This window comes from Nyctibius grandis, chromosome 2, assembly GCF_013368605.1.
Source record: "Nyctibius grandis isolate bNycGra1 chromosome 2, bNycGra1.pri, whole genome shotgun sequence".
Lineage (NCBI taxonomy): Eukaryota > Metazoa > Chordata > Aves > Nyctibiiformes > Nyctibiidae > Nyctibius > Nyctibius grandis.
The window spans coordinates 105,081,403-105,109,286 of record NC_090659.1 but is presented as its reverse complement, the minus strand read 5'-3'; the positions used below and the strand labels follow the sequence as shown (position 1 = coordinate 105,109,286).

At 37.6% G+C, this 27,884-nt stretch overlaps 1 protein-coding gene across 2 annotated transcripts; it reads right to left on the bottom strand.

The window, feature by feature from the left end:
• MTMR6 (myotubularin related protein 6) lies at window positions 1-27,884 on the bottom strand. Of its 2 annotated transcripts, none has more exons than XM_068422078.1 (14): window positions 27,808-27,884; window positions 22,857-22,973; window positions 20,666-20,861; window positions 19,493-19,650; window positions 18,747-18,875; window positions 17,541-17,675; window positions 16,237-16,369; window positions 11,393-11,502; window positions 10,188-10,313; window positions 8,886-8,935; window positions 7,983-8,183; window positions 7,121-7,255; window positions 6,915-7,041; window positions 1-5,051 (listed from the first exon to the last, which is right to left on the bottom strand). In XM_068422078.1, the coding sequence occupies exons 1-14, from the start codon at window positions 27,829-27,831 to the stop codon at window positions 4,791-4,793; spliced, it is 1,902 nt and encodes a 633-aa protein (XP_068278179.1). In that variant the 5' UTR covers window positions 27,832-27,884; the 3' UTR covers window positions 1-4,790. The 2 variants fall into 2 exon arrangements, with proteins under 2 accessions (XP_068278179.1, XP_068278189.1); XM_068422088.1 differs by having other exon boundaries at window positions 20,666-20,828.

Here is a 27,884-nt window from a genome sequence, read left to right as displayed (position 1 = left end):
TTTTCAAAGTCACCACCAGGACATTTATTACTCAGAACCAGCAGATTAAGAAACATAGATCCATATATATTTTCTGTTGCTTGATACCAGTGCAGAATTGCTCACCTACAAGTCATTGAATTCTCTGGGACCTGGAAACTCATCTCAGAAGCAGCATGCCTCTGACCTTCCACCTCAAGTCCCCGAGCTACTGGTGGACATCAAAACAGCTCTACTGCTTCTACTTTTTATGAGTCATACCCCAGCAGGGTCCTGTTCCTTGCTACATGCTGTGACAAGGATCTCTCACTACATCCTTTTCCTTAAGGCTATCACGCATACAGAAGTTGTGCCATTGAATTATGATGCCATGCTGATTTTTCAATACTATTTAACATGTAGGCAGATCAGGCTAGCTAGGTCAAACATGAGCTCACCCATACTGTTCACCAAGGCTGACCTGAGCCTTCAGAATAGTGGAAGAATAGTTACAGTACTTCCAGGTTTTTGAAACATCCAAAGCATTAAGAAGCCTGTTACATCTGACAGATATCAAGCACTACAATAAGCAACACTTGGAGGAAAGTGTGGCACAAATGGTGAAAGCGAGTCAAAGCAGACTTCAGTCTAATCTAAAGATCTAAACCTAAAGGTTAATACAGGTTTCACAACCAGTATACTTAGCCTATGATCAGCTACAGGTTTAGAACTATTAGCAACTAAACAACAGTTTTTAGGTCAGAACCTAAAGGTTGCTCTTAAGATCTATAAATTACCACTGTGAAGGAATGATCTAGTTTGAAATAAGATTATCATTAAACTAACTAGAAAGCAATCATCATGCTTATGCAAGGCCCTCATGCTAGCCACACTTGCTCAAGAGCAGGGCAGGACTCTAAAGAACAGATGTTGATAGCGTGTGCCCTGTGCTATTTTAACATCTAACTTCTTTATATTATGTCACTTCCTTAAGAGGCTAGTAGTTAGGCCAAGCTACCCAGCCCCACTTCAGCCCAACTGGGCATCCAGTTATGTGCTTAGTTTAACAGAATGGGAGCAGCAAGTTCTCAGAGATTTGCTGATTTTACTTTATGAAAAGGCCTTAGAAAAAACAGCAGCTACAGAGAAAGAACATGTCACCTTCCCCCGCAAGGCTTATCCAGTGTGCTTATCCTTAGAAAGAGACACATCAAACTGTCACAGCTTGATTTGTGATAGCTTTCCCTCTAAAACAATTATATTAGGGCATTTGTTCCACATCGGGATGTGCGGTTTTATGGAAGAACTGCTGTTTCAATTCTCTAAATGGACTCTCCAGACTTCAGGCTTTTGCCCTAGATTTAAAATCACTGGAAATTGGACATGTGGAAAATGCACATGCTCAGTTCAGTGTTGCTTAATTAATTTCTTAGTCTGCTGCCAGCTGATCTGGCAGTCAACCTACAAAACAGAACAGTTGGATATTTAAACATATATTGAAGAATACATTATAACAACAGCAAGCTTCCCCAAAACAAGCCCAACTCTTTCAGTACTAGTGAAATACATATTTTAAATTGCCTGTAGTACAAAGTGAGTGAAATCAGTTTTAGTTGCTCATGTGAGACTAACAGCTTGGTTAATGGAAAGGGTTTATTTCTTTTCTACAGCACTCGGATTGGAAAAAAGATCAAGCACAGCACAAAACATAGAAATCCAAAGACTTTACTAAGACCTTCTCAAGATGAAGCACAGAATTGACAGGTGCCAAAGTCTTGCAACCAGTGGAGCAGAATCAACTATAGCAACTTTCTATCTGGGACATTATTATTCCCAAGCAACTGCTGAGTGTACCAACCACATGTTAATGCCACAGCATTAAGAGAAAGAGTTCTGTGCATTACTTTGATCTGTACCAGGCACCTTTCAGAATTGTAACTGCTCTTGGAACAGCATGCTCATGATGAAGAAAAGCTGAATATAAGCTTTTCTTCCTTATTCCACTGAAATAAGAATCAAAATTCTTTCTGCTCCCAGGCAGCTTCTGCCACAGTTTTTTTAGTCAACTTGCTTGATGTTTTTAAACCCTTCTTGAAGGACACAGAACAGCCCCACTGTGCTGAGTCCTGGCCATCCTGCCAAGCATTCTGTTGGAGCTCACTTCGCTACCATCTATTTACTTCACCACAGGTCCCATGTGCTTTAGGTAGTTTTGGCTTAAGCCTAAACAGCAAGTGAGAAGAGACAGCTGCCTCTCTGCAGGAACTTTTCTCACTGGTGACCCTGAGGACTGAGTTGGCAGAGCTATCTGTACTGTGTACAGTGGCTGCTCTACAAAACAGCCTTATAAAACTCTACTCATATATTAACTGGAGTAAAATATTTACTTCAGGTCAGGAAGTACTGTATTTTTTGATGAAGAAACAGGTTCTGTGCCTGAGCAGATAGTTTTATGGCATTTTAAAGCTGACCTAACATGCCTACCTTGATTTAAAATAAAAAGGCATCCCAATTCCTTTCGCTAAGAAGTGAACTCTGCCAACAAAAAGGGCCCAAAGACTGAAATAAACTCACTTTAACAGTACTGAAAGGGAATAGATCTTCTCTTCAAAAGCCTTGTATACAGGGGCACTCAGATGGTTGTTAAAGTAAAAACAACATACAACAATATTTGCAAAAAAGCTTAATATAATATTTTAAGTCTATAAACTCTAAACAATAAATATGGAAAGTGTATATGGCACATCAGAGCAGCAAACTATTAAAACAAATAAGTACAAATTGATAACACTTACCTATATTGTCAGTGATAAATTTGTTTCATTACTGTGATACAATACAAGCTTAATATGCAAGATGTTTTTCCAAAGGAAAAATCACAGAACCAAGTTGGTACAGAAGGTGAGGGAGAAGGGGAGACAATAAATAACAAGGCACAAAAACCTTTTGCTGCAACCCTGTAAGGCACCACTGTGCAAACGTGAAACTATCAACACCTGTAGTGGAGAAGTTCTAAATGTGTTTAAATGACTGGATAATGTATTTTAAAGATTATACTATGCTCATATCTTCGGGAATAAAAATACTTATGAACCTTTATTTACACTTATATGCTTTTAAAAACACACTAGTGAAATGGGTGAATTAATACTCAAATACAGGAGTCACAGTTAATTTCTCCCAGACAGCTTCACAAGTGCAACGTAATCACGACCTATACTGGCCTTGTTAATAGAGTCCTTGATCCAATATGGTACAGAGGGGAATGCTGCCAATTATGTCAAATCATGTGTGGCACACCAGTAATTTTAACAAAACAGACTTCAGGTATTAGGATGAGAATAAACTAATCTTCACTTGTAACCAAAAGTGATTTAAATCCAGAGATAAAAGGTCAGTAGCAGTAATCTAACATCATACCCAGTGATCTTAATACCCAAACTTATAATTTATACTAAGAACTAGGCACCAGCATTTTGCTTCCCTATTCTATTATCTGCTCAGAAAATCCATCATGAGACAAACTTCAGCAAAAACCTTCTTTCTTCCTTACTAGAAGGTTACAGATAAATAATTAAACTTACAAACTGCAAGTTTCCCCCTTTTTCTTACGTCCCACGATCTCTACTGCATCCTGCTAGAAGTTTCTGTCCTCTCTCCAATTACATAAAAATTTCCAGATTGTTTTGAAATTACTTAAAATACGCACAGATTGGACAAGTTTCCACAAGATGAGAAGAGGGTTTCACTAGTAACTAAAATTTTCTTCTAATGAAAGATTTAGGAGGCACTCAGTTCATCATGAGCTTCGGACATGAGCGACTTGTTATTTTTTTTTACTTGGGAGCAATGTCAGTAGACTACACTTCCAAAACTTTTGCTTCTTTGCAATTCTTGCAACTTGAACAACTGCACAGCACATAGTAAACAATCTGAATGAACCTGACTATTCAGTTATTAAGTTTTTTTACAAGACATGTTTTAGTCTTTTTACTCTACACTTGAATACCTTGCCACAAATCAAAACATTTAAGGTCAGACAACCTGTAGCTTCAATGATGCTCAATCTACTGAGCTGCCATACAGGAAAATCAGGCCAATCTATTCTATTTCAAACAGAGGAAATGGAAGAAAGAACAGTCTTCAGTGATAAGTTAACATTCATATAGCTGTTTGCCAAAAGGCTGTGCCAGCTCAGGCATGCTTCATTCCTTATATTCAGTCCTGTTCTAAGGAAGTACAATTTGAGCAAATACATGTAAACAGAGCCAGGTAGACTGCAGTAGTAAAGGACAACAGTATCATTGATCTGACAGGTTTAAGGCCAACTATTTATGAACCAAAATATATTGTACTTTTCCATGGCACTTAATACACTGGAAGTTAGTACTGGGTGACATTAAACAAGGGTATACATATTCATATAATATGCGATATATACATGTAGCTTCAGTTCCTAAAATACAAAGTTCAAGTTTTCTTGCCCAAATAAAATCAATTTGTGAAAGACCACCTGTTTTCCTATACTGAATAAAGTAATATTACTATTTTAATCAACTTAGTGCAAACTGACTTAAGTCCAAAGACATACTATTCCTTGATTTTTTAGTCAATACTTACCAAATGCCACCATTTCTTTTAAAAGACAACTACATTTTTTCCCCCCTAAAAGAACAGCAAACACTTGACAACTAGCATGCTGTTCTAGCCTACATTAACAAAACTTGCCAATATACAAATCACACTTTGGTCATGCAGCGCAGACCCAGCCTCAAAATAACCCATCTCTTAATTCAATTAGTCTAGAAGAGGAGCACAGTGCTGGATTTTAATTAGCAGGTCATCCTGGCCACACCGTACTCCAAGCTGACAACAGCAGGCTCAGCTTTCGAGAACTCTTCCACAAATTCACTGTAGCGATTGTCTGCTGTGTTGCTGCCCTCTATAGTCCTTACAGCATCAGCCACAGGGATCAGTGGCTGCTCCTTCTTGAAGCATGGAGGGATCTTCAGTGCCGTGGGTGCAGGATGAGTAGACTGCTGACATTCCTTCATAAGGACTGCATCTGACTGCCCATTTCTCCGCTTTATTTTCTGAAATTTAGAGAACAGTTACTAACAGTGAGCATGACTGCTTTACTGATAATATTCTGCTTTGAAAGGAAGCAAATCCACTTCGTTTGCAGGCCGACTCAGCATCTGCAGAACCCTCTATTACATACCCTAGGTTAGATATGTAACAGTATTATTAAGTGTTAGGCCATCGGATAACATTTTTCCCCCCACAGTTTACAGCAGATGCTACAAGCACTGTATGCTTAAAATTTGCAGCTGAGCAGAAAGCAGAAAGGTTGCCTGTCAGTGTCTGTACAGGAGGAGAGGTTCTTTCAGGCTTACCCTGTGTTTGGTTGCTATCAAGATGGGAATACTTTCTGGAGCATAGACAGAAGAAGACAGGCCTTGGTACTATTAGCAAGCAGGGAGCTTGCAGGTCATGAGTCTCTTAAAGACAAAGAGCAGTTTCATACCTAAGCCCTTATGTCCTTCCTAAAAAACCTTCCAAAGACTTTTCCTTTAGATCTGAAAAATGCCAATACAGTTTGTTCAAATGCAGGAATACACTAAAATATGTCAACTAGAAAGCAGGACTGGAAGAAAGGACCTATCCTGCAAGCACTGAGCAAAAGAAGGGGAAAGATTTGGATTAAGGGTTTGTGGGTTTTGGTTTTTTTGTTTGTTTGTTTTTTAAATTCAAACTATCTTACCCAGTAACTACGAGTTTGAACTAGTTAATGGAATGAATTTTTTTGTTTGTGCTCTACTAGAACTGAGACTGAGCCCAGAATACTTTGGTGTCTCTTGACACCAACTTTTTGAAGATAGAAACAGCAGTAGGAAAGTCTGCATCAAGATTTCAAACAACTACATCTCTTCATCACTCAAGTGAGAAATGTGGGCTCAGGTGAAGTTAACACCTTGGCACAAGGTTCTAGAAAATTCAAAACTGAAGCTTCACATCTTGCTTGTTCTTCAGCTTGCATAATCTTCAGTTTTCATCTTGCCACTTCAATTGTATGAAAACTTTTAAATATACAATTAAGATTTGAAACAGTTTAAGATTACACAATGTGCATTCATTACATTACAGTAGGATCAGTTTAATAAAATCTTTCCTCCTAGAGAAGTTGTACTTCCCCTTCCCCCCGCAACATACAGGAGTTGTGCTACCATTTCTAGCTACACAAAGAAGTAAAACTTATAATTAGAAAGCTTTTGTGCTTCTTAAACGTATTATTCTGAAGTTTCAGCACCTTAGCTGACTATAATGAAGCATCAATTAAAAGCCACTTATTAAGTCATACTAGAATAAAGTGAGATACGCTGTTCACTCTTCCCTGGCCATTTACTGTAGCACCTAGTAGTAGTCATTTACAGAAATGTGATCTCTGGATTTAGCCCTGTCTTCAAATACACATTACCTGTATATGCCCATAATCATGGTGACTTACAACAGCATGCACCTCCATATGAAGTTAAAAGAAGGACAATACTTACTGCTTCCATTTTAGTAGCTATAATGGAAATAAAACATTTTCAGTCTCCTCAGTTTAGCAAAACAGCTGTAGCTATGATGGGTACCTTGTTATCTAAGATAAGTTTCACATAAATTTAGCCTACATTGAGCCATCTTCAGTAATGCTTTGATAGCAGGAGCACTTTTGCATAATACAGTTAATCAGTAAAGCAAAATAAATTGTGCCCAAGAGCAAAACATTGGCTGCATAATGTGGCATTCAGCATAGAAGCATACAGTGAAAGTCAGTCAACATTACATAGAGTAAGTGCTAGGCCATACAGTAGTGACACTCATGTGAAAGCTAGCAGCATTGTTACAGACTGTAAAGGTGAATTTGTAGACCATGTCACAAGTACACACACCTACTTTGTAATACTTACAGCTTCCAGTTCTTTAATGTCTTCCTCCAGTTGTTTATTTTGTTCACTCATGTTCATTATAAGATTGAACACAGATTGCCTGGGATGCATACTTCGATCGAACTGATGGTACATATTTCTCCAAAACCTGCATGAAGCAGACAGTTTTAACTATGCAGGATAAAGACAAAATTGAAGAAGAGATATTGTATATAATTTAAACTTACTTAAAATTGAATGATACTGTATTAGGCTCCAAAAGAGTTAGTTCTGGAGAAAAGTCTGGATTATACAGAGGATTCTTATATTTCTTTTGTTCATCCAGAAGGACCGGCCACAAGGAATAGGTCTTCTCTTTTAATCTTAAAGCAAGAAGAGATCAAGGTCAAGACACTGACTGCAAGTAAAAAACAGAAGTTGTTCAACTCAACATAATAAATCAATCTTAACTTTTTTTGAAAAAAAAAGTTACCAGAAACACTTATAAATCTTGAATTAAAAGCTCTTAGTAAAATCAGCTTCTTCATGGCATATGCTAATGCTGGATAGAACTGTCAGTTTACAGAAGTACTAATGCTTATGCTATGCAAGTTTTGCCTAGTTGCAATAAGTGCTTTTAAAATACAGTTTGAGACAATGATGAACTGATGAAAACTTTACAAAAGTTTTCCAGCTGAAAGCATTAGGAGACGTTCTATTAATACCTCTAGCTGACAGTAATTAGTCTTGAGCAGGCAAGAATTTTCAGGTTGCCTAAAGATAGATTGGGGGAGGGAATGAAGTGATACTTCCAAACTTAAGCTTACCTACTTTTAGGAAAAAAAAAAAAACAAGAACAAAAAAAACAAAAAGGGAGAAAGAAGCCTTAACTTTCCCTATGAAAAATGAGCATGGGATTTTCTCCCAGAATTAGAAAAACTGTCTTCAGTGTGCAAAAGCATGAGAAGCACTGCTGTTCCCTGGTGCAGTTCGACATTTTCAGTACTACCAATCCTGTCTCTATTTCTGTTCAGAACCTAAAATGAAGATTCACAGGAGTTCTTAGTCTGCCAGAATAAACAAAAGACACATTACAATATGTCTGCTTACCTTAGTTCTTCTCGCTCTTTTTGGCAGTTTCCAAGGAAGTTACCAAACTGGCATGAATGGACGTGTTCATGGATCTGAAGGAGGAAAGCTTCATTGTACTCAAAAGCTTGTGGAAACTGCTCAGTCAGATTCCATACGCTTTCTAAGAACTGGGTGAATACTGGTGAGACCTCTTTTGGATCACCATCCAACTGACAATACCTGAAAAAGATTCCATAAACAGACTGAAACTAGTTTAAGTTAAAAATCCAAAGAAGTCTTAGTTGCACTTGTTTTTAAATCACAGCACATTAATTTGACACTAGCTTTGGCTTGGAGAGTAAGCACCTAACTTTGAGAACTGGGGCAATTTTTGAATAGAAATAAGTCTATATTTAACCTGTTTTTCTGACTTGTAAGTAATCACACTGCTGTATTCAGTACAGAACAGCAACATAGGACAGTTCACTTCCTTTGTATCTATTACTTCCATAGTCAACATTTGGAGTATACCAGCTAAAAGTAAATTAATAAGCAGTAAATAGCAGCAAGGCTATTGTCATAGCTGATGATAGACAGATCAAGGGAAAAAACGGAACTCTTAACATACAAGACTTCTAAACATAAGTGTGACTTCATTGTTAAAAGTAAACAAATACATACATGCAGACCTAGCTGCAGCCAGCAACATCTCAGAGTGAGGCATCAGTTACACTAGAAATGCATGTCTATAATATAAATTAATTATTCAATAGGTATTTGAATAGCAATACACAAAGTGCACTGTCTACTGAAAATAGCTTACTCATTGCAAAATTTCTAGCAACACTGCAGTAGTTTAACATCCACACATTGTCTTTTGTTTTTAAGAATACTTAGTTCAGTTTACTGTATACATTTTACCGTATTGAAAGGGTGAACTACCTGTCAGAGAACTTGTGCCCAAAAGAGATCCAGTCTTTCTCTATCAAGACCTACAGTGTAAAAAAAAAACCAAACACACACTCATGTAAAATGTTACTCAATCTTACATCTACAGTATTAACCTCACATGTTATCAATATATTGTATTATAAATTTGAGTCAAATAAACTACAGTATGAGCAACTATTCGTCACTTTGTAGTTCCTTTATTTTCTTGGAAGTCTGTCACAAGAGATTATCAAAGCACATTTCTAAAACTAGTAAAAACATTTAGCAAGTTGACAATCAGGTAACTGCTGTTAAGTCAGGCTCGCTTTAAGCCCACTTATGTTCTATGACTTCACAAGCAGATTACCAACCAATTTGCAAAAAATTGCAAAGTATAGGAAAAATTTTAGTATTACATTCCTGCTATCATAGTTTACATAAAACCACACAATATAATCTAACATTTTATAGCAATAAGTTTGTTAATATCAACACTAGCTTATTTTATCACTTCAGTCACAGTATGAAGCATCAAAAGGCATGTGGGACTGCCTGCCCATTACAAAGTTTTCCCAGAAATCTAATTGACAGTGAGGACTGGAAACCAAAAAGATTAAATTACTTCTCTAAAGATTACACACATTTTCACTATTCACAAGAAATGAATCCTCTTCTAATTCCTCCTTAACTTCACTTTTGTTCCTTGTAATATTTGTGGCAGTTAGTTTTAACTGACACTCAGAACTCGTTTTATGCACTATCTTTCAGGAGTTCCCTTAACACCTTGTGCTGCTACTGCAGAACAATGATTTTCCTACTGTAAAATTTGGAATAATCATAGCGAAATTCCTCTTCCTCTCTATAGAAAGATGAATAAATTTAGATCGCTTAAAATATCTTCAGATCTCTGTCACTGCGGGAGTTGTCATTTTTAGGTTTTAATAATGTTGATTTTAGGACAAGGGATAAAAGCACAAAGCTGCTATAGTTTTCTACATCTATTATCTCACATAAGCACTTTGGAATCCTTATATTTCATAGGTAAGGGGCTTTTTTTTGGATGCAAAAGGCAATCGTTGCAACATTTCTGTGGGGTACATAAAGCAATCTGCTATTTGTATTTCAGTGTTTTAGATTTTAAATAAGTGGTTCTTCCCAGTAGCAAAGTATTTCTAAAAGAAAGATTTCAGTATACTGCAAATCTTACAACTACAAAAAGTAAGCATCAGTATGTTTACGCTGCTCACTTTCACACAAACATTTTACATCTTTTGTTTACCAAGGAACAACTCAACAATGCAACAACTAGCTTACCATGAATCCTTTGATTGTTCTGTAATAGGAATCTAGTAAGAGAGCTCCAAGAGAACAAACTTGGGAAGTCCTGTCCCAGCCATCTGAGCAGTGCACTAATACACTCGCACTCTCAACCGCTATTGCCTGCAAAACACAGTTGTTTCTTAGTGAATGTTCTATTCCAGACAGAAGTCAAAATTTAGTAAATAAATACAAAAGCTATGTTTATCCCAAACTCACAGCATAATTTTATTTAACAAAGCCAGAAAAATGTTTATTATAAGGAAAGGTTTTGATACTATCAGAAAGCTAGTAATTTCTCTCCATGGAAGTATAGTAAATTCCTTATAAAGCAAAGAAATTCCACCACCACCTTTGCACAAAGTAACAAAACACCTACAGTGGTTCCCAGTTCTCTTTTTAACCCTTATAAAACTAAACTTATAAAAACCCCTTGCAATGCATACTAAGAAAGAAGTAGACTACACATTACACACCAAACAGGTTAAAAAAATAAACCAGCACAAACACACCATTAACAATACCCACTTGTTCATCATTATACTACACAAAAGTTAAGGACTAGGAAATGCATATTAGCTTCAGCTAAGAATTCAGATTCTGTTAGTCCAAATATTTGAGGGTCATCTTCAGGAGAATCATCCACTTTTAACTAGTTAACTCCTTGTTATTTCACCTAGTAAAAACAAAGATCCAGGTTTTTTTTCTTCACCCAGCCCCCTCAGGTCAAGCCCTTGGCTTCATAGGTGCCTGGCAAGGCAATTGTTCCTCTCAATTCTTCATAGAGTCCCATTTCCTTGCCAGATGAAGTCAGCATAGCCAACTTGGCTTCTCTGCAATTGGTGTCCCAGGAGTTCTGTTTTTCTGGGTACACTAAATAATAGTTTGCTCCATCCAACTCCAAACTGTTTATACCGTTCATAAATACCTAGAAGAACCAGGGAGCATAAGAATCCCTTCATCTCCCAACAAGGTGACCAAACAGCATTCAAAAAATCCCAAAACATTAGCTTGCATATTTAACATCTCCAGTCATAAAGAAACATGTACTACTTAAAACAGCCTATCAGATGTATCACTGTACACTAAGCACCTACTTCCAAAAAGGTCAGTTGCAGAATTTTTACACATTACATAATATTAAGTACAATTTTGCCTGATAACAAGTCAACTTGCCATCAAAGAAGCAGCATACAAGTTACCTTGACTAGGAAGACAGCAGCATCCAACACAGCTTTGATATGACGCAACCATCCAGAATTCTCCAAACCAGACAAAAAGTCATTGACAGACAAACCTTTCGTGCCGCTGACTGAAAGAAACCAAGAGTTAGAAAGCCTTAAGCAGTTGCAGCTACCTATACCCTGAAATGGAAAAAGAAGAATAACTGTATATTGTTTTTAATGCCCTATGCTCTAAGTTGATGAGAAATCTTTCAGGAAGCCACCACTCAAATGGTTAAGAGAAAGGTACTATAAAGTGTTCTCCATCCAAAATTCAACTCTGTAGAACTACAGTAACCATGAATGACAAGAGTAAGATCTTTGTGTCTTTTTGACAAAAATAACATTCAAAGTAAATGCAATGGTTATCCCCAATAGGGAGCCTTACCCATGCCTTATCAAGGAAGGCAATGCAAATGCCAAAAGCTTACCATAAATACTTAAAAATTACAACTACTAGTAGGAAGTAGCTGCATCCAGACAACATACACAGTTCAGAGTAGTCAGACTGCCAGAGTTTCATCACCTTCTCCACTCTGCTTGGAAGAATAAAGTGAGTGCAGTACAAGGACATGGTGACGAACTGAAAACCATCGAGATTTTGCCAGCCTCCAGAATTGACATACTACAACTCTGACTCTGATCTTTACTATTCTTCCCTAGTATACTTTGATCCTGTAACAATAATGCCAATTGAGAGGGCAAGGAAGAACTCAAGTTAAAAGAAAGCTGCCTTGCAGCATAACAGCAAGAGGTATAGAGGTAGACTGAAAGTTTCTCATATAGATGCTTACCAATTCACAAAGGAGACAGACAGCCTGGTTCTTGTATGATTTTGAGTAGCAACTCACGCAGTTACATTACTGTCCAAACATGACAAACTTCTGGCAATAAAAAAAAGAAATTTTCGCTGGCTGATACAGCTTCTGCTATGTGTGATTCTAGGAGAGGATATCTGAGGTTGCCATCTACAAAAATACCTGTCCCTGCCACAGCAGAAGCCTACTTTCTACCAAGCTAGTGGGCCCCAAATAAAAATAAAAGGGCTCTGTAGCTGAAAGCTATCCGTGGGGATATTCATACAGCGGCTGCAAAATAATCTTTAACTCTGAGTATGGGAGGAAGTGAGTCAGTAGGGAAAGTAGAGAACAAAATTCACCCAGTCATTCTGTGACAGTTTCACATTCAGTCAAGTCCCCTGATATAACAAAAGGCTATAAACTCTTAAACCACTGCCTCACAGAGCTTTCCTGTATCTGCACTACATGTTTCTCAACTTTCAGCCATACAAGTTTTGGTACACTTCCCATTGCTCAGGAAGAGTCATAATGCCCGTTGCTGCTGAATGCTATAACAAAGACAGGCTTCTTCGTAAGTACCACAGAACATTTTCTAAAGCCTATAGATCTTCGTCATCTAGAAAAAGAGCTAGCAAACCATAGCACAGTGAGGTAACAAAACATCAAGAAACCCCTGGATACAAGACCTAATCTTAAAGGTTAGTCTGTAAATATCAGTAAAAGCAGCAAAAGCTATGCTAGTTTTCCCTGATCTTTGGAAGAGGTAGCATTGTTACGCAAGAGTTCTGCTTCTGAAAGGTCTACCACATGGCAGAAACCAGCTGAGAACAACCTGATCCTTTCAGGTAGCTCACACTCTCTCTACACCAGTGGTTCCATACACCTGTTCAATCACAACAGTACACCAACAGGTCCACCACTCTATGGTAAAGGAAAGAAACTAAAAATATTCAAATACTTGGAAAGTCAAACATCTACAAGGATGGGACTGGACAGACAAGGCAATGTCTAGAGGCACTATTCATGACTGCTCACCCCTACATTCTGTAGCTTATGGTTTAAAGCACAAACTTTCAGTTAGAAAATAAACAGGCTTCCAGCCCTCAGTTTTTCACCCAGATACTGCTGTCAAAATCTGCTTTTGATCAGAATTGGTAGAAAAATTTCACCACTGGTATCTTCCCCTTCTAGCTAGATTTCTACATTTTTATAAGCCAAGGCTGAGATAAGAACACATATGTTGAGCCCAAAGAATTACTTTCTGTTTCTATGAATTAAGACAGACATTTTTATACTACTTAGGGATGAAATAAAGAAATTGCATTGACACTGTTTTGACTATAAATGTAAAAAAAAAAATAATTTCCAGTTCCTTATGGTAAAAGATGATTTATGGTACCGCTAAGGTGTTTAGCTACTTCACAATAACTATCATTCAAGATAGTTTTAGCTATATGGAGCCCATCATAAATGCATGTGAGCCCCAAAACCTCAGCATTCCATTGCTTGATTGTCTTACCCACATTACTAGCAATGCCTCACGCAGCAGTTCAAGAGGTGACTAGAACCTGCAGACTGAAGCACAGTGGGCTGGGGGCAGAGGTTGTTTTTAACAACTAAGCAAACAACCCCATCTCCCATGTACATGCTCCACATAACCCACAAAAAACCCCTTAGTTAACATTTCCATCATCAAAATAGGTGCAGCAGACCACAACAGCTATTATTGAGCCTTTTTCTCAAATATTTCCTGCAGAAATTTTGTTTCTTGACATATGCAAAACCTTTTTGCTTATCGGAGTTCAATCTTTTCTGACATGTAATACTATATTTTTGAATATATAAAAACGGGACTTTAATACCACAGCCACAAATTTAATCTATGTGAATATTCTTCCATTAGTGTTGTATAGATGGGCAGTCTGCCCATCAAGGGAGCAGAGTCATCACGTCCACGCTGAAGAAAACTATTTTAGAGAAGTTTTGTTTCACTGCATGCAAGATATTTAAAAACCAGCAGAATCCAAGATGAATAGACTGTTAATCCCCCTAGCATGCTCCATGGTGTAGTCCCATTACAAAAGGATGTTGGGAAGGATTGTCTTCTTGCATTGTGCTTGCAAATGGAATCATTAGGTTCTGAAGGAAATCAAGGAGATAGACAGAGAACCTAGGAGCAGGACACATGCCAAAGAATGAATAACAGTTGTTTGTTATAAATAAAACTGAGGACAGTCCCAGTTACAATGGCTCTTGAAAGAACAGGGTCGCTGGTATCACATTGCCCATTTAAGTACATTCAGTTCAGCACATCCATGGGAAGGTGGTACACAGCAGCTAAATGGCATTTTCCTCAATTTAAGTCATGAACCGTTTTCATAGCATTTCCTTCCTCATCAACCCACTGATGGCACATTCCTACAGGGGTCTGAAGAGTAAATTATTGCATATCTCCCTAAAATTTAAGGGTTCTTCCTACCCCTAAAGATGCTTCTACTTCTAGACTGGCATTCAGCAAAACTCTAGCTAATTATACAGACTGAACAGAGGTAGAACAACTGTGTTCATTTACCCCAAAACCTGATCTAGAGAACAACTATAGATGTTAATAATGATTTTGTTCCAATTGAGTTTGGAGTCTCCTTCTCTGGAGATATTCAAAACCCACCTGGACATGACCCTGTGCAACATGCTGTAGGTGAACCTGCTTTGGCAGGGGGTTGGACTAGATGATCTCCAGCAGTCCCTTCCAACCCCAGCCATTCTGTGAGTTTAAATAAACCAATCCTCCACACAAAAAAATAAAACGTATTCCATCCTTAAAGAAAGCTACAGAAAGATATTTAGTACTGTTGGTAGGATGCTAAGTCAAATGGAAGGAATATGAAGTCTGTGAAGTTTAACTGTGTGATGCACACACTTCTGCATCAGACATTATTACACAGGAGTAGGCCTCTTTTAAAAAAAAAAAAAAAAATCAAGATTTATTAGCTAGTTTTCTGGAACCCAAGATATTAGCAAAAGAAATAAGGATTATCCCAAACTTAAAAACTGAAGTTCAGGCTCACACTGCTCATCTTTCCCTTCAATAAAGTACATGCAGGAATAACCATAAAAATACATATTATCAAAGCTCAGCAGTATTCCATACGGAGTGCCTGAAGAACAGGTTAGCAGCAGATACAGGCTCAATGAGTGAAGTAAGACTACACCACTAGTCTGTAAGATTTCTTGACCAATGTAGCCACAATGTCTTCAGCAAAATAGGCTTCCATACAAGTGTAAGCCTTCTGCATGACTGGAAATATTTGCATAATTCTACAATGCAAGCACTTATATATGTATTGTTTATCAGGTGTGGAAGCCTGACCTGCCACTGTACTCTAATCTCAGTATTAATCTTCCACAAAGTGTCTTAAATTTGTTTTCAGCTGTTTACTGAAATACACTATTAACAGATTTAATAGACTTCCGCCTCTTCATTTTCATCACCACGTGGCAGGCAGTGGTATGGCGAAGTGGTTCACATTTCCCCGTCTACAAACACTGTAAGATGTACCTACAAGCACAGAAGTCTCTCACCAGGCTAAAGAACTCAAGTTTATGTATAGACCATATGCTTACTGTGAATTCTGTGGAATTAAGTGCTCCTTGAAGAATCAGTATTCTGTACATACATTTTCATATATAGACACACATTATTTTTGGCATTTATATTACATGTGCGTATATGTGCACGTATACTTGGCAAACACAGAAGACTTTCCCATGAGCCACTGACATCCTAATCAAGTTCATCCAAGACCTATGTGCCACTCTGTTAACTTTCTGCAAAATAACTCCATTCATTGGGTTTACAGTTTAAAGGTAAAGGTTAAGATAATTCATTACCATAGAACACAGCAAACTGGTACTAAACATAGAGCTGGGATAAAATACAGTTTGTGTAAGCTATTATTAAAGACTTCAGAAAAATATTTATCCTATTTTCATATATGCTATTATAGGACAGTTAGAACATACCTTCTAGAAGTTTTTGTAAGCTGGATCTCATTACATGAATATTTTCAATGCCAACAAACTGGAACCTAATGTTAGAGTAGTTGTCTTCATTCTCATAGCCTTTCCCAGCAGCTCTGTTTGCCATTGCGTTCAGCTTAACAGGAAAACAGAAATACTGAAAATAAGTACTTGAAATAAAAATCTCAAATTAAGAAATAAAAGCCATGCAATTTCAATGGAATACACTGGAAAAAAAACACACAAAAGCACATACTATAAACAGATTCTAATAAATTAACAGTTTGTGGCAAATCAACTTGAAAGCATTCAAGTGTAAGAAAGGCACGGTACATAAAAAGCAACATATTTAGAGCTGACATATCTGAATAATGCGTTTGGTAATTTAATAATTTCCTGTTCTCTCCTCCATATTCCCACCAACAAAGTTTTACTCAGGAATGTTTGAAAATAAGTAAAGACACTACAAAGCAATTAGCCTAGAAAGGAAAGAGTAATACCCAGACTTAACCATACATGCACTTTCCAGGCATCCTAAAAATGTCAGTTTTGGGGGTAAGAGGCAAATAAATTGCTGGAGCTATAAAAAAATACAGCTACAAAAACCCCACAGTTGGCTCAGTTTCAGTCTGTCAGACCGACCTACTGCTGAACCCTGCTCAAAATAAGTGCAGATCCTACAGCGCAGGATTCTCACTTCACATCCTTGTTTTCCAGCTCCTGTGTTCAGAGATTTGAGTGAAATGAACACCAACTTAAATGCAGATGGTCTAACAAGTGAAAGTTACCCCCCACATTCCAACACAGGTCAAAAAACCAACATAATTCAATTTAGACAGTGATGAAGTATGACCTCAGAATGCTATAACAGCATTTCCCCTACTTCTTCCTGGCTAAGACAGACAGCAATAGCAGTTTTCACAGAACATTTACAGAGAACACAGTACTCCCCCCCATTCTAAAAGAAAACCCAACACAGCTCACCATTTCATGAATTTCAAACAGTTACAATGACTTGGATCCCACTCAACTATTCACTTCTTAACTATGTTTTAATGATATTTTTAAATGCACCTCCCAAAAAGTTCACTAGCATATTCAGCAAGTTCAAGCTGAGTCCTGAGAGGTGTTCAACTTCTTTTAGCAAGTAATTAAATGCCTGAATAGAGAGGCCTAACCTTACCGTTAAAGAACATTTTTGTCCATGGTGAAGTCATATTTAACCCCAAATTTTTCCGAATTACATTGTATCCCTATACTCTAATGTTCAGGAAGAGAGGCTAGTCTGTAGAACCTGAAGTACATACCTTTGGCCTGGTGTCCATGACATACATGTACCGATTTGAAGGATTTGCTTTACTGATGGCTTGCAACATGTGTTCATCTTCCAGGCACCTGGCACTGAAACCTGAGAGAGGTTGACTGCATCTACAAATTGCAGCCTACCACAGAAAACAAAGAACAAGTCAGCATCAGTTTAATACCTGTAGTTTAAATGCTTTGCGTAATTCTAAGACGACACTGAAACAAACTGTTTCATTTGGTGGATAACAGCATTAAACTGAAAAAAGTTTAGGTGTTCCAACTTGTAAGCACATCACTTGCAGACCTTCAAATGCAGTACCTACATCTTAAATCTAAAGGTTTATCAAAACATTTTTTCAGGCTCATCTACATGGGCAAGGTACCAGTTTACATAATGGACTTTCCCCAAGTATAAAAATTCAAAAGAGTATAGGCTGGAAAAAATACACTTTAGGAAAGCAAGTTACTCTCCTCAGATGAAATGAATTATGGCTGGTTTTGCTACTGCAAGTACAATTTTATTATTGCAAGTACAATACGTTATCATCTGATGTAATTTTCAATGATATATTGTATTTCAGAAGGTACTGGGTACACCTTCCAAATAGTAATTATCTTCAAACGCATCTAGTAGCTTAACACTCATCCTTCAAAATCTTCAATTCAGCAAGGTGACAGTTCTTCTCTCCCTTCAAAGATACACCCTAGCCAAGATAGGCAGATGCTGCTTCACACCATTCTCTACCAAACCCTGCAAAAATCTTATTTCTCATCCTCTAGCTCTTTTTACCTTGCAAATTTCTCCTTAAAGAACCAGTTCTATTCTTTTGGTGGTTTTTTTTTTGTTTTGTTTTTTGTTTTTTTGGTTTTTTTTTTTTAGAACCCATTGTGACCTAACAGATTTTATTCTTGCTATACCAAGGAAGACAGATCACTTGACAAAAAGCTATCTTTGGTTATCTTAAGATCAGTTTCTGAAAGCTTTAAGAGATTTAACTGATTACTTAAGGATTTCTTTTAAACTGGCTTAGCTTAATTCAGCATCCTGTTAGACACCACTGGTGTCAGCTATATTTAAGGTTATCATGAGTTATACCATTCTCATACAAGTCACTGTACTTACCTCCTTACCTACCCTGAACTACTTCTCAACTACAGTGTTGAGAAATAATTCAGTACACTTGCATTAAGAGGAAAACACACTATACCTCTTTATTTTTATGATAATATGACAACACTGGGAATCTTCCTTTGCTTCTGAATTTGGAGCTACCAACAATTATGGGCTTGCTTGCAGTTCTGGGAACATAAAGTTCTCTAGGGTAGGTTTCACAAATCTGAAAGACACAGATACACAAAAAGAATTTTATGTACAAGGCACAAAGCCTGTACTAGTTTTACTGCATCCAATTTGAGAGATGTTAGGTGAAGTAAGAGAAAGGATAAACACTAAGATGTTTCTCTGTATACACATATATAGCTCAGGAGGGGAGACAAGCCATGGATAAAGACTGCTATACTAGTATTTACCTCAAAAATGCAGCTCTTCAGTAGAAATGCTAAAAATGTGTTTCAAATAAAATATTGTAATTATTTCCCTCATTTTTTGTATTTGCAGACTATAAAGTAAGATGAAATCTAATCTGGGATTCAGCTGCACCACCACAACCATTGTCTCCCACAGCCAACACTGCAAACACGTAAGTATACTCTAGAACCAATCCCAAAGAATGCATGCATCCATACTCTCTCAACGAGGCCTTGGACAAAACTTCAATTAGAAAGTTGTAGGACTGCACACTGATTAAGGAGTTAACTCCCTCCACCTGCAAGTTTTTGCTTATGCTGCAAGCCAAGTGATTTCATAGTATTAGACTGTTTTCTATAGGACTAGAGTCAGATGATAAAGCAGAAACAGATGCAGAGCAAAACACGTTTCCATTATGACACTCACTTTATAATCACGATTTGCATCGGACAACTGCCAGTTAGCATTTGGCACTCCCATTCTCTTATATTCTTCTGCTAGATCAATAAGCTGCCAACCTTTGACTCGCTCAGATTCATTTTGTTTTGGATTATAGGAGAAGGCATACAGTTCTTCATATTTTGCTAAAAGGTAAAGAAAATGACTATGTAATGAGTTGTCCCCAAAAATGTCTGAGTGGAGAAAGGTAGCACAGTTGACAAGTCTTGAAACTGCCCAAGTTGCAGAGAAAGCTTCAGGTTTCAAGATTCTCAGAAGCAAGACTAAATAGATACTTGACACTCTTGAAATATTTATTCTGCAACTATTATACACTTAACTGACACAATTACAGATATTTAGTTAAAGGTAGGTCATGAGAGCTTTCTTAAGCATGCTTGACTTATTTCAGCAGGGACATTTCTAGAGCCACAAGGGCAAAGCAGAAGTCACAAAATTAAGACTGCCAAAATTAAACAAGACAAAAGGCAGAATTATTAGAAGACTTCACAAGAGCTAAAAGAACAAACATTTTTTGGAGGCAAGAACAGAATTGTACATCTACTGTCCTTTAAAAGCAATAAGTTTTAAAGTTTCCTTTAAAGCAAAAAAGCTTTCAAAATATTTTATGTTTTTCCTAATACACTATTTGCATATCACAGATGGTGACATTTTACATTGTTCTAAACACAAAGCAGAAAATGCAAAAGACCATGCTAGGTGACAGAAGTCTCTTGTAAAGCTGAACTGGTAGCACTATTTTAGCATCAAAACTTCAGCTTTATTTTTGAATCTGCATTAAATCAGTAACAAGTTAGTATTTGCTTAGTAGCATTTTATCCATGAAACACACCAATTAAGAAAGATAATACGTATTTATATTCACAATTTCAGAGATAACACTAGAAATGCAGAATACAGGAATCTTGCATTCTGTTAGTGAATATTAGTGACCTACAAAGCCAGACAACACATCTTCTGAATTTGTATGCAAATTAATACTTAATCATTAAAATTCTTTTACATACTAAATCCATTTAAAAGACTTTTACATAATGTATGTTTAAAAAAAGCCTAAAATCCATGGATTTTTTTTTTCCCCCCCTCCCAACTTGTAATCCAGGCATACACTGCAAAGTCTTTTACAGTTAGAAGTATTACCTGTTCTTGACAGCTGAAGCAAAGAGTTATAAATGTCATGACAATCTCTCTCTCTGGGAATGACAAAGTGAACTATCCTGAAATTCTTGCACTGGATGACAAGAGGGCAGCCAGAAGTAGTCAAGGGAAGTTTCTCCACAGCAGCAATGTGATGATGTAGTATCTGAGGCATACAAGAACTCACAGCATAAGCACGCTGATAAAAAATGAACACAGCATACTATTTATAAGAGCAGATATAAGACATATTAAGCAATGCTGAATATGCATTTTGACTAATTTTGCCAATCATTTAGTTATAAAAAGAAAGAAATCTAGAAGAGAAATCCAAGACTGACATTTTGATCAGGATAACATAATTTGTCAAAATTTAATTACTCTTTTCCCTCATATTTTGAAGTGTTACCTAATGTTTGTAAGGAACAGTAAATACCCTTCTAAATGCAAAAGTGAGAAGTAAAACTCCACTGCAGTTGTTCAGTCCTCTTCTATAACTTTGCTAACTGACAAGCATACATCTAATTAGGCAGGGTTCAAACAGGATATACTTTTTTTTAAGGATCTACAGGAACATGCTTCAGAATTTTCAGGCAAAATAAAGCAAGCCAAGGAAATTAACTCAAAGCATAAAATATTCAGAAGATGCTGAAGATTTTAGAATTCCAATATTTAACATTTACAGAACAAACAGGAGATAAGAAAAACATCTCCTGTATTACCCATTGTGTTACATAGACATGACAGTCTCTCAGCTAAATTCCTTTGAACCACTTTAAGAGGAGACTGTCACAGTAATGAATACACAAAAGCCCTCCGTAGATTTATCTGTGTGGCAAATCTACACAAAATTTAGGAAAATACACAGGAAATTAACAGCTGTTCAACCATGGGAAGAAAGCCATAAATACATTACCTCAACTGAACAAGATGTTCTTGATATCATTTCAATTACCTCACTGAAGCAATTATCTCCTCTTAAATATTGATCAGAATTAGACAGGCATCTGAAAAGTATGCTGCCAAATATGCATTTACAAAGACTACATCTTGGAGACATTATCATAATTATACTTGGTACTTGCATTATCATCACAGAAGTGCAATACTCAGTATAGGTTCAATTTCCCTAAAATTAAACCTTTTAACATAGTGCACAGGGAGATGCAAGTAATGCTTCTGAATCATGTTCTCCCCAGTAACCCATTTTGTATGGAGGGATAACAGTTTGGTTTGTACAAAATTGTACATTGTATCCAAGAACAAATCACGGAACAATAACTTTTCTTGAATGCACTGGGAGGCATCTAGTCAGATAACCAGTATACAGGATTAAGGATAATCCAGAAAAATACACCTACAGAAAAAACAAACCATACCCAGGGAAATGAGATTTCATCCTGGTGGACCACAGACTTCAGGCACTGAACTCACTCAGGTAGCTGGGCTACGGTGGAAGCCAGAACTTGATGTCCACATGTGTGCCACCAGTGCACTGAGCAGAAAAACTAATGGGAATTACTGTACTAGACAACTTTGTGCAACAGTGGTAGTGGTCACCAAGAAGCTGCAGCCCCTTCTGAAATTCTTTTATTCCAGAGATGAACACTTGTGAAGAAACAGCTGCTTACCACTCAAAAAAAAAAAAAACAAACCACAAACAAACACCAAACCCCCCCCACCCCACCCCCCCCCCCCCAAAAAAAAAACACAAAAAAACCCCATGGGATCTTCAGTATTTCACCAAAGCCTAGATCTTTGGATTTTGCTCTCATTTAACCTAGGGAGGATCCAAATACAAGATAAGTTAACACAGAAATTTTAAACCTGATGCTTAAACTATTTAGTTTAAGCAGTCTACCACTCCTGCCTCTGAACTGTGGTACAAGTCAGTTGTTTAAAGAAAACTACCACACATTCACTCAGGAATACAAGTAAAGGCTATAGAAGAAATTACAGCAGCTTGAAGAAAAGTGAACACGTTCAACATTACCTGATTTCAACTGCAGCAGTGTCATGCAAGAGTACAATCTACAAATCATTAACTTATTATGATACCATAAACAAGGAGAGCATGGGGAATAACTTATACCCTAGATGAATGTTTTAGTAAACGAATTCAACCTTAGATCAGGAAGAACAAATGCATCTGAAGAACCTATGCTTCTGAGTCACAAGCATTTGTTATCCTTACCCACGTTTCTCGCTGGCTTGAATCTATGAATAACAGATGAGTTGCTGTAAGGTACAGAGTTCCCGTCAGTGACTTATTGCTCGTGCTGAACCTATCTAGTAATTTCACTTGTTCTACCTGTAAGAAAAAAGGGGAGGGGGAACAAAATCTTTTTTTTTTTTCAGAACACAGAATCCTAACTTCACAAAAGCTTTGTCAGTTTGTGCAACAATTTTGAAAATGGTATAAAGCACAACACAGCACACATAGAGCCATTCAGGCCAAGCTATTAAGAATACACTAGCAGTCACATAAGCTTTGAAAAGACTGACTAGTTAAAATATCCCGTTTCAATACAAGAGTGCATAATGAAGACACAAGGCTAGGCTTATCAGAATATTTATTTCATATACATAACTACTATGGTTACTTACTAGTAAAAGAGACCAGGGTATCAAGTTTTTAAAAAAATAATTAAGAATGATGAATTACTAAGCTTTTAGACTGCTTCCCCAAAGTAAAGCACACACACTAACAATTTCCTGTTATTGAGATGCCAGCACTGAATTAACAGCTGATCTCAGCCACATGCTTTGTTGGCTGTCTGTGGACTCAAAGCCATAAAGATTATGTCCTCCTGACTTCACTTCAGTTATCTACTGTCTTTTATATCATCCCCAACTTTAAAAATCTAGATCATCATAACCTTGCCTCGTAGTCAAAATAGATTTAATTAAATGAAAGCATTATACTAATAATTATAACAGTCTCCCAGAAATTCAAGGACTGTGCTGGCATTTGAAGCAGACCTTTCAAGCTTGAGTCTTGCAAGGGCAGTTTTCTCCTCCAGGATAACATTAACACTGTTATCTCAATCCCATGGAAAAACATTTCAAAGAAAGCGATTTCTAGATAGCCTGCATTTTATCTGCCGCTCGTAACTTCACAGGCTCCACAGTTTGCTTTATTTGAAGCAAACATTACATGATTCTTTGTGTGCAACAACAGGAAAGGAGTGTGACGAATGGCTTATCTGCATGCATTCCTCTTTCTTGGCAGCGCTACCTCATTAGTGCCAAGTTAAAGCTCTTAGGCTTGAGGTTTGATGCTACTGCCATGAAATGCATGGCAGAACTCCAAAAACTTTCACACCAGCAAGGCCAGCACCCAGATGAGGTGACTAGGAAAGCCCACATCTACCACACTGATGTTAAGCTGTTTTTTTTCATATGTATAAACTTAACTATCTACTAAAAGCACATATAAAGCACTAAAAGTTTGTATCTTCAATTTCAGTATTTCTTACAATCCAGCACGGTCTAATTTTGTGTCTGGAAGTTAGAAAAGCAATTTAATGCATACAAAACAGAATGGAGGTACTAAAAGCCAGTGCTACTACGATATTCTAGATTTCAGTTTAGAAAGCAAAAAAAATTGGTAGCTACATGCATCAGTACTTCAAAATACATTATGCTGTAACCAGCAAGGTATCAGTGCTCAGATACAGAGTAGCATAAATTAATATAGCACTGCCAAAATGCAGAATTCATTTTGGGCAGTTCTGCAGCAGCAGCTGCTCAGGAACCTGGCACTGCACCTCCCCAGCAAATTGAGAAGCACACAGAAACTGCTCCAGTTTTGTTCCAGTAACACGACCCACAAAATCCTGGTGTGCGAAGTTCCATTCTCCTCCACGTAACAAGACAGCTATTCTCAAAGCTGTTATTTCTATGTTGGATGAGTACAGGCATTAGTGCTCCAGCTTCCTCTTACATAGGTAAAGTCTTCAAGAATTACGAAAACTAAGTTCTATATATACTTTTCTTAAATATAACTGAAATGTAATTTAGATACAGCCTCCACAGATTACATGTTCATTTAAACTTGACCCAAACCAGTTTTAACGGGTACTCAGCTAGATAAGCACCTTTTTTTTTGGCTTTTTAATTGTAAAGTTTGGCAAATCCTTAGTTACGAAAAACAAATCAGTCATCAATTTTGATGAGAATATGTTCACAAGATTAAGAGACTGAAGACTGCTACTGAGTATTAGCACATCTGTAAACAGAGATCACTTAAGCAGTCAGAAGTGATGTTTTGACAGCAGCTAGCACTAACAAATTACTGAGTTTTTAAACCAGTAAGAATTTGAACAGCTACCTCAATAAGATAGAATATTTACAGTGAAAGAGTCACCTGACAGTTTATCAGGACTAGGAGTTACAGATTAAAGGCAAAAAAACAAAGAAGTGTTTCAATACGGCAGACAAGTTGGAACAGAAAGGAAGGCTGAAACTATACCTCTGAAGTCTCGCATTAAAAAAGCTGAAGGATTAAATTAGAACAATTAAACCAAGAAAAAAACAATTACAGTACATCATTCCAAGATTCTTTTATTACAACTTTGTATGACATGCACTGACATTAACAGGAGTTTTCCCTTCCCCATTTAAGTCTCAGGCTTGCAAACATAAGCTTAGGATTCATCAGTCAAGCTAACCAAAACTTTCCATCTCCAGCAGAAAACCCATCAGTATTTTCACTAAAAGAGATTTGACTTCAAATATACAAACAGACTTGACTGAAGAAATTCTAGTCTTTTCTACTATGTTTTGCTTTCAAATATTTTTAAGGACACTGTAGTTCTAAAGCTTCCCTGCAAAACCACAATATTCTTATTTGTAATTTCCCCACCACCACCACTTACAACTTGTTGTGAACTGGTTTTCATCATTTGTTGCTATTTAAGTACAGACAGAAGTGATCTGCAAGTTGACCTCACTTCTTTATTCAACATAAATCTATTGGACAGTTTAATTTCACAAAAAGCTAATCTTCATTTCAGGTAGCTGTGCTGACAGTTCTGTCATTGTGCTGACAATTTTAACTTCAACATTTCCAGCAAACTGAAGTGTAAAGAGGAATAAAACCCATTTCATCACCTTCTCCTAGGGATGACCACTTCCCTGCACAGCAATTAATTTGTGCAAGACTGCACTGTTATTTCAAGGTTATTTCACTGCTACTTTAATAAAACAAATTGAAAAAACTGAAGTGTTGTCAGGTTAGAAAAAGTAGATGTCTCGGAACACTTGGAATGAGATCCAACTTGAACCTACACATGCACTGAACTTTTAAAGCCTACAGTGCAGGCTGTACTTTAGTTTTCTGGCATCCTATAACTGTAATACTCATAATTATTACCATCTAGCATATATGCATTTTAATCCATCTGGATATTCAATAAACCAACAGCTTACAAAAAGCTAAGAAAGCATCACAATTATAACCAAAACTCATGTTATTTCTAGCCATGAAATTGATGTTTTTAGAATGTACATTTTTGTATGAATTATAAAAATAATTGCTTAAAGTGGTAAGCCTTGTACTTTGTAAGTTGTGTTCAGAGCTTATTTCTCTTCAGTTATATTGCTACATGAAGTATTCTTCCCCAGCAGGGGCCCAAAACGATGCAGAAACACCATCACTTGCAGTTACAAAGAAGTCAGTGACCTGTAGCCTTTCTAGTCTCAGTTACAGGTTTGAAACTTAAACAGCTACTCAGATCATCAGGAGACTTTCATTTTAGTCTAGTTTTCATTTTGAAATTAGCTATTGTCTGTAACAATATAATAGTAAGTTCCAAAAAAGGAGTTTCAGGTTTATAAGTAAAAGGCTGATAAAGAAACCTTATCTCTAATCTTGGTGTAAGGTTATTCCACCCAGTAAACTAAACTGTCACTAACAGTAGCTTCATCAGAGACCTTCCTCCTGTTTCATATATACACATACAAATATATATGAAAAATTAAACTAGCTATACACATTTTATATACAATTTATACAAGCTATCACTCAAAAAAAAAAAAAAGCCTGTTCCTTTATATAATTATTGGTTATAAATCTACTATTTGGAGCTGAAATATGACCACTCCCTTTTCTCCACACATCTATAAATCTAATAGTTTAAAGTCAGACTGCCAGGTTAGGAAACTAATGACTTTACAATTTCCAGGACCCAACAGAGAGGAGCAGTCTTTTCAGTAGCCCTTGCAGCAAGGGCTGATGAGCAAGATGAGAAAAATACTGTTAGAAACTTAATTCTATAAAAGCTGTGACTTAAAATTTCATTTAAAATTCTGTACAAAAAGGAGAAAGACTTATGTCTTTTTTTTTTTTTTACATCTTCATCAGAGAGGAAAGACAAACTAACAAACTAAACATAGGAAAAAAAAAAATCAGAAAAGTCTAAAACACCAGCTGCAGCTTAACTGCTTCTTTTGAACAGCCCAACACATTGCACATATACTGAGCGCTTGCATTCCTAACAACATACACCAGAGTCTTTAAAAGGAATAATAAAAAAAAAGGTTTGTTTTCACAACTGGTTTGCCTCCAAAGCTAGAAAAGCTACATGGAACCGCACCCCGAGTACAAAACCCGACTGCAGTCCCCTCCCAGCTGGCTTCTGCTGTTCCCCGCCCCACATCACAACCCCTGCTACCCCAGGAGAGTGTTTAGCGTCTTCCCCTTATTAACGAGACGGCTCGTTCCAGCGAGGCCCCACCGGGTCACCACCCGCCGAGCTCCCCACGGGAGCTTTTACCCCTTCCAGCTCCTCGGCTCGGAGAGGGCCCAGCCGAGAAGCCTCCGAGAAGGGCAGGGCCCGAGGGAAGCACCCCCGCTGCCGGCTGCCCCCACCGGGGCCCAGGGACACCCCGAGCGGCATGGGCCGCCACAGAGCCCCTCGCGGGAAGGCACCAGCTACAAAATGGAAGGAGGAGGAGAACAACGACGCCCTCGCCCACAGCTGACAGCGGCGGGGCTGGGACTCCCCGGGCCGAACAGGCCCTCTCCCCGCCCCACAGTTACCGGCGCAGCACCGGCAACGCCGCCGCTCCCCTGCCGACCGTTCCCCCCCACCTCCCGAAGCGCCGCCCCACGCGGCGGAGGGAGGCCAAAACGGGGGTACCTTGGTGGTGCGGATGTGCTCCATGGCGATGCCTGCTCCACCGCAGCCACCACCCACAGTCGTGGTGCCGGGCCGGG

What these genes read in the sequence shown, in the direction of transcription:
- MTMR6 (XM_068422078.1), bottom strand. Translation starts at nt 27,831, where the DNA reads ATGGAGCACATCCGCACCACCAAG. An exon ending in AGCACATCCGCACCACCAAG is followed by an intron (nt 22,974 to 27,807) that starts GTACCCCCGTTT and finishes TTTTTCTTACAG; the next exon opens with GTAGAACAAGTGAAATTACT. An exon ending in ACAGTATCATTCAATTTTAA is followed by an intron (nt 7,042 to 7,120) that starts GTAAGTTTAAAT and finishes TGCTTCATGCAG; the next exon opens with GTTTTGGAGAAATATGTACC.